Genomic DNA, 7344 nt, shown 5'->3' with positions numbered 1-7344 from the left:
AACATTTTAGTACTAAATGTGTTTTCAAATTTGGTACTCTGCAGTCAACAAAATGATTTTTTTTTTAATTTTTTTTTTTTTTAAAAGAAGCTGCTTAAGGGTAAAATAAGCAAAACATTTAAAAATCGCTCAGTGGAACGCATCGTGTGAGGGGAACAGCTGGCCTAACTTAGAGCAGGTCACATGAGAAGAGTCAATTCTATAGAAAAAAGCAACTTACGCGTTCAGCCGCGTCCTCTCAGGTATCTGGGAATTTCCTGCTCTTCTTTCAGATCCTTTTTCTTGAGTCCATCTCAGCATTTTAAACATTCCCGCCTCTTGCCCAATGGCAACGCTCTCATTCCGGTCTCACGTATCACCCTTGCTGCGGCACTGGCCAAGCACTCAAAAATACGACACAAGTTCCTATGAAGAGTTTCAACCTCCTTAAATGACCTTGCGCTCACTGAGCTACCATTCTCCAAGTCCAGCAAGTCCCTCCTGAGCCCATGGCTCATCACTCATTCCCACAGCTCTGCTGGGCCTCCACCTCCCCCTGTTGCTTCCCCGGGACCTGGTACATCTCCTTCCTCTTCAACGTTATCCAGCACACAGGGTGCTTCCTTCTCGTCTTTGTTTTTAAATGGCTGGGGGGCAACGCAGAGAGGAGGAACTGAAGCAAAGGCACTAGCCACCCTCCTCCTGCAATACACGTTCCTGCTTTTCACTATCCAACGCCTAACATTTCTGTCCAGAAGAGGGGCTAGCGAACTCTTCTGGCAGCGAGGGAAGAACTCTGTTTTTGCCAAACTCCCTTCAAGACAGGATTTTAATCTTCAGCAGTAAGTTGGACCAAACACTGAACGATACTCGCTCTATTCGCTCTAGGCTACAATGCCCAACATCTATTTCGCTGCTGAAGCACAGCCTGCTCAGAACTTCAGTGAACACCCAACCACTCCCATGCCAGAGGTCACAGTAGGGAAGGTTAGTTGCAAAGCAGAAAACGCTCCTGCTATACAGCAGGCAGACAAAGCACTGCTGCCCACAAATTGTTAAGTAACCTGAAGGTTTTTCAATGACTGAAAACATTCAGATGTTACCCCACTGCACAAAACCCCACAAAGAAAAAAAGAGATTAAAAACCAGAAGGTTTTTTAAGCTGGTATTTTTATTAGAACTCTCTACATAAAGCACCTTTGCCTGCCTTAAACTTACAGTACTTCGCTGAACACTGCTTTTCTGTAACACAGCACAAGATGCTTCAAACTACTCCGCATTTCTTGATTTGGATGCTGCCACCTTAACAGCTTGCACAATGGCATCTTTATCAATGCCAAACATCTTCAGGAGCTCAGCTGACTTCCCGCTGCGTGGTACATGAGATACGGCCAGGCGATTGACTGTGATACCAGGCTCACCCACTACTGCAGCGCACACTGCTTCTCCAATGCCACCTATGAAAAAAAAGTCAAACATGACTTACACCTGTATGCTTCAACAGGCAACATATAGACTCATGTATATCTGATTCAAAGGTCTATGCAAGTTAAATCCTCAACTCACATGCTTATGAGAAACATCAATCACAATATATGTCCGAGTTACCCACGTGTGAAATGAAAACGATTCCCTATTTCAAAGGCATCCTGAGGACAACTAGCCTGACATTTCTGAAGTACTTCGTAACTGGCAGTACGAAACATCCCCCTAAAGGGCACAGAACTGTCAGGAAGCCCTCATCGCTTCAGCATCAGCCACCGAGGGCCAGGTTTAAAAATATATTTAGACTAAGGAGTATTTACAAGTGTACTTAATGCACTGAAAGTCTTAATTCCCACCACTCTCAACAGCATTTAAGAGCTCCATCTTTTCACAATGCCTGTACGTGCCGCTAGGCACCTCTCTGAGTTATGTAATATATTCACAACCTTTTCTTAGAGCTCAGCTCAGACTCAATCACTATCAGCCACAGGGACAAAGGATGCAATGGAGGACTGTGTGGTGGCAGAAGACACACTGGAAGCAGGAGTACTAGGGAAGAAGACGACACAGGAAGTGTGTCAAGAGCACGTGCTCCGAGACCCGGTAGGAGAGACACCTTGGTGCCGCACTTCAGTTAGGGTGTATCCAGGAACACAGGGCTTTTCACAGCTCCAGGCACGGTGTGATTTAACCAGTCAAACTTAGCCTCCAGCCAGAGGCACCTCCATGAATGCGGCTGGTAAGATCAGCCTGATATGGCCTTGCAATGCATTCAGGCTTGTGATGCGTTTAAACTTGACCTTCCTTGATCGCATAACACAGAGAAAGCTCTGTGATGTGATCACACCTCAGAGTGTGATGATTACTGCATCTTGCAAATCTGCAGTAAAATATTTGTCCAGAGTTGAAAGATAAGCTAGAAAATGATGAGGCTCAGTGACGCCATCACCATCCATAGTCCAGAACAAAAGTATGATGTAACCAACACTTACAGTAATACCAGATCACTTCAGATACCTGGCGAGAGTGATGCTTCACCTTAAAGTAGGATAATATTCTCATAATATCTACTCATTTCCGTTAGTAGATATCTACAATATCTACTAACGCCATAGTCCGCAGCTGCCCCTCTGCTACTTTCTCTGTCTCCCCCGAGAGGAGCAAGCCTGACATGCAATTCACAACAGCTGCTCTCTGTTTGCATATGGTCTCATCTTCACGGGACATGTTTGCACAGGCAAGCCCCTGAAAACCTGTGTGAACAAGGCACATCAGAGAGCAAGTGGCAGCAGATTATGGAGTTAACTCCAGCTGGGGTCTGGTCACAAGTGCTGTTCCCCAGGGCTCAGTATTGGGGCCAGTTCCGTTCAATATCTTAATCAAAGATCTGGACGAAAGGATCGAGTGCACCCTCAGTAAGCTTGCAGATGACACATCCCCAGTTGGGCAGGAGCGTTGACCTGCTTGAGGGGAGGAAGGCTCTACAGAGGGATCTGGACAGGCTGGATCGATGGGCCGGGGCCAACTGTATGACTTTCAACAAGGCTCAGGGCCGGATCCTGCAATTGGGTCACAATAACCCCAGGCAACGCTACAGGCTTGGGGAAGAGTGGGTGGAAAGCTGCCCAGCCGAAAAGGACCTGGGAGCGTTGGGCGACAGCCGGATGAATACGAGCCGGCAGTGTGGCCAGGTGGCCAAAAAGGCCAATAGCATCCTGTCTTGCATCAGAAATGGTGTGGCCAGCAGGGCTAGGGCGAGCGATCGTGCGCCTGCACTCAGCACTGGTGAGGCCGCACCTCGACTACGGTGTTCAGTTTTGGGCCCCTCATTACAAGAGAGACACTGAGGGGCTGGAGCACGTCCAAAGAAGGGCAACAAAGCTGGTGAAGGGTCTAGAGCACAAGTCTGACGAGGAGCGGCTGAGGGAACTGGGGTTGTTTAGCCCGGAGGAGAGGAGGCTCAGGGGAGACCTTCTCGCTCTCTACAACTACCTGAAAGGAGGTTGTAGAGAGGTGGGCGTCGCTCTCTTTTCCCAAGTAACAAGCCATAGGACAAGAGAAAACAGCCTCAAGTTGCGCCAGGGGAGGTTTAGATTGGATATTAGGAAAATTTCTTCACCGAAAGGTTTATCAAGCATTGGAACAGGCTGCCCAGGGAAGTGGTTGAGACACCATCCCTGGAAGTATTTAAAAGATGTGTAGATGTGGCACTTAGGGTCACGGTTTAGCGGTGGACCGGGTAGCGTTAGGTTAACAGTTGGACTCGATGATCTTAAGGCTCTTTTCCAACCTAAATGATTCCACGATTCTAAATAAAATCCCGGCACAGAAGCTAGGGGAGTCTTATAGAGACTACTCTGCTTCTCCCAAGAAGCATTTTATCTTAATATTTACTTGGAAATCATCTTGGAAATTCCTTCTTGCATGCATCATGCACTTTTTACCCTACCTTAAGAACACTACCATATACCAGCAATAGATTCTGAAACTGCCTGTAAGCAGGTGACACGAAGGAACAAAAAAAGAGTCCGGTGAGGATATAAAGTGCTCTGGCTCTTCACAGGCCCTGATCTGCTCTTTTATAGCAGTGGAGACGAGAGAGAGAGGAATTTATCCCAGAGTGACTGCGGAAACTGCCCAAACCATCCGACTTCAAGCAACCTGGAATCAAGCTTTTGAACAGAGGGAAAACTTGAGAAACCTGCACAGCAATGGTCTCTCTTGCAATTTAACAAACTGCAGGGCAGCTGCTGTAAAGCCATTCTGAGACCATTCTGTGCGGAATCACTGCACCACAGCAAGAATTTACAATTTCACTGGGCACAAATGAATCAAGACTTCGCTCGGGCCAAGCATACAGAAGGGCACGCAAGGCCAAGTTAATCAGAAAGGCAACCCCGATTAACCCATTGTATCTTAGGAAACCTTCAACCCTCAGTGTCATCTTATAATCGTAACAGCAACGAAAAAGGCTAAAACCTCTCTTTTGCTTTAACTGAACGACAGCATCAGGTCCCATACTTCTCTCTCACGTCAGGAGAAACTGTGAGCTTCCAACCCCTGGGGAACAACTGTGACCTCCTGGACCCAGCTCACCTTCATGGTAATGGTCCTCAACAGTGATGATTCTGCCCTTGGTCGCTCTTGCATTTTCAAGTATTGTCTTCTTATCCAGGGGCTTTATAGTGAAGGGATCAATCACACGGATGAAGATTTTTTCTGCAGAAATAGAATGAAATGATTTGCAACGTGAATTTGGAGAATGCAAGACAATAAAAGCGGTACAGGCAGCCCCTGCGATCTTTTAGAGCCATTATGAAAACCGTCTACACTAACTCCTAGGTATCTGTACCTATGGCCTGTCTACCACAGAACCCAACCAACCCTCATTTTTGTATGTATTCTTTCTTCATGCACCTTGTGAGATAGTATATCCATCCATCTCACAGACAAAACTCTTGAGGCAGAAAAGCCTTGGAGAAGTAGCGACTCGAGGCCACTAGGAGTGCCCGTCAGCAAAACCGTTATCTAACTGGCCTTCCCACAGGTAAGAGCAGAATCTAGTCACCAGGAAACCCTTCTTATGCAGACTGTCAATCACAATTTTTTCCCCAGACTTTATTTTACCTTTAACTTGATTGTCAAGGCAAGCACAGTTTCCTCTGTAGGCATTCCGAATTCTTCATTGCAGGCTGTCCACCTATCAAGTATGCCTGTTTAAATTGCCCCAGCCCTGATCGTGGCACCCTCGGGGCTGGCATCAAAACCAGAATTCGTCCTGACATCACAAGGCAGGCCCGCATTGCTTGTTAAAGCTACGTACAAATGGCGATTGTTTATAAAGAATAGCTAATGACATGAGGTTTTGTCTGATCTTGGCTAGCTGAACACTGAGTCAACTCTTATCGTACATAAAGAAGCCCTATGTTACGTTGACAGTCTTGCGACCGAAGGCTCTTTAGTGACCAATATATTTTAGCTATTGGACACCGCCTCTACGGTAAGGGATTATCTCTCCGTAGCTGGTTACTCATTCACACTGCAAGACCAGCAGAGCATCGCAAAGCATGGTAAATGCACAAAAATAACAACAGTTCTGCAAATAAAATTTTCAAGATGTCCTAAGCCTGATGATGCAAGGTCACGACAAAATATCCGTCCGCCTAGATACAGCATACAAAGCTACCCGTAAGCCACAGGCAGCATTAACTGTATTATCTCTTACAATTTGTACTCTCTTCCTGGGCACAGGCTACTGACTCAGAGATGGATTTTTGATGGTTTCTTTCTCTTCTACTTTCATTGAAGGATTTTCATCTTCGCCGTGAGATGTCAGTGCATTTGAGCACTATCATAGAATTACTGCCTCCCACGCTAGTTAAAAGTTATACATTCATTCAAAGAAACCAAGTTAGCAGCGAACCATATCGACACAAAGGCACCGCGTATCAACGGCATTGTGTAGGAGCACACACAGTCGCTGTGGCTCAGCTGACAGAGCTGTATTTTGTTAAATGGCCCCAGCCTGATTGCATTCCATTGCGTTGGTACCCTAGCCTGCCCAGACGATATGCCAGGGAAGGATCACTCCCGCTTCTTACAACACTTCCTCTAAGATTCTGCCTGCAGGGCCCTTTCAGACAGGTTAGCAATTCTAAGGAGACTTCGATCTGATCAGTTTGGCAATTTTCATGGCTACTAATACTGCTAAGCTAACTAAAACCTACCCAATTAGGCAAGATTGGCAGATGTATACTATGTTGCACTGTATCAGCTTCACGGGTGACCAGCTGCCTGTAACATTTTAATTAACGTTTACCCGTACATAGGGCAAGCAGTTAGGCTGAGTGGTATTGATTTCTTTGCTGTGTTAAATGATAAAAAAAGGAAAAAAAAAAACCAAACCATAATCCGATCACCTTTTCTCAGCTGCTCTGCCGCAGCCAGAGCCTCGTGCAGAGTGACTCCTGCTCCGATCACAGTCACTTGGTCATCCTTACTCTTCAGAACCACCTGCAAGAAAAGGTTCCCACCTATTTTTAACAACAAATCTTATTGATATTTCTAACATTTCTGGAGATTTTATTAAAAAGATCAAATCTTTGGCATTGGAATGCTTTAGAGGGCAAGGGCTTTTACAGGAGGAACTTTGCATAGTTTTTCTGATTCTATTTATCTGGGCAATATTTACCTTTGCCTGTCCAATATGGAAGTCCTCGTTGTTGTTGTAAATAACAGGATTTTCAGGACGACTAGTTCTTATGAAACAAATGCCCTGTTTCCAAAGTAAACACGTTTTAAGTTACAAAACCAGAAAGGTGTTGACATTCTAGTTTTTAAACCCTACGAAAAAAATACAGCAAACCAACTTTTTCTCTTTGTCTGGTTTTCACCCTTTTATGTTACCTGTGGTTCTACCGAGTAAACTTGCCCCCCTCCCTTCCCATTAGTCTTTTTTCAATAGCTGGTTGTTTCAGACACTACAATACAGTCGACCTCTTCCTAGAGCACGCTGATAGCTTACAATTTTCTTTCTGAGTCCAAGATCTTTATTTCTCTTTTGTTCTCTTGTGGAAATGGAGAATCCTACCCGAGTTAATTAGAATCTCAGAACTTTGCCAAACATGTGCAAATTTTACTCTAGCGACTGTAAAGCAAAAAAAGAAATGCTCAGCTGAAAGCAAGGAAAAATCCTTACCATCATTTCATGTTCAGATGCCCTTCCAAAAGTAGTAACAAACCAGTACTTAAATCTAATCTCTCCCTCACACTGCCTTACACTCCTTTCCCACCCCGTCCCCCATCTTTTTTTCCCCACAAACCACTTGTCACATTCATTACGTACCAAATTTCCACACTCCTTCACTTAAAAGCTGTACT

The 7344-nt window shown here is 45.3% G+C and overlaps 1 protein-coding gene across 1 annotated transcript in view; it reads right to left on the bottom strand.

The window, feature by feature from the left end:
• Positions 1-1131: 1131 nt before the first annotated feature.
• The window catches only part of TKT (transketolase), a 31308-nt gene continuing 25095 nt past the window's right edge, over positions 1132-7344 (bottom strand). The window contains exons 11-14 of the mRNA XM_075513752.1: positions 6656-6739; positions 6384-6477; positions 4561-4683; positions 1132-1436 (exon numbers count right to left, since the gene is read on the bottom strand). Coding sequence (XP_075369867.1) covers positions 1249-1436; positions 4561-4683; positions 6384-6477; positions 6656-6739 — 489 coding nt within the window. The 3' untranslated portion in view covers positions 1132-1248. The remainder of the gene's footprint in view (positions 1437-4560; positions 4684-6383; positions 6478-6655; positions 6740-7344) is intronic.

This window comes from Mycteria americana, chromosome 11 (assembly GCF_035582795.1).
Source record: "Mycteria americana isolate JAX WOST 10 ecotype Jacksonville Zoo and Gardens chromosome 11, USCA_MyAme_1.0, whole genome shotgun sequence".
Lineage (NCBI taxonomy): Eukaryota > Metazoa > Chordata > Aves > Ciconiiformes > Ciconiidae > Mycteria > Mycteria americana.
This window is presented reverse-complemented; position numbering and strand designations above follow the sequence as displayed.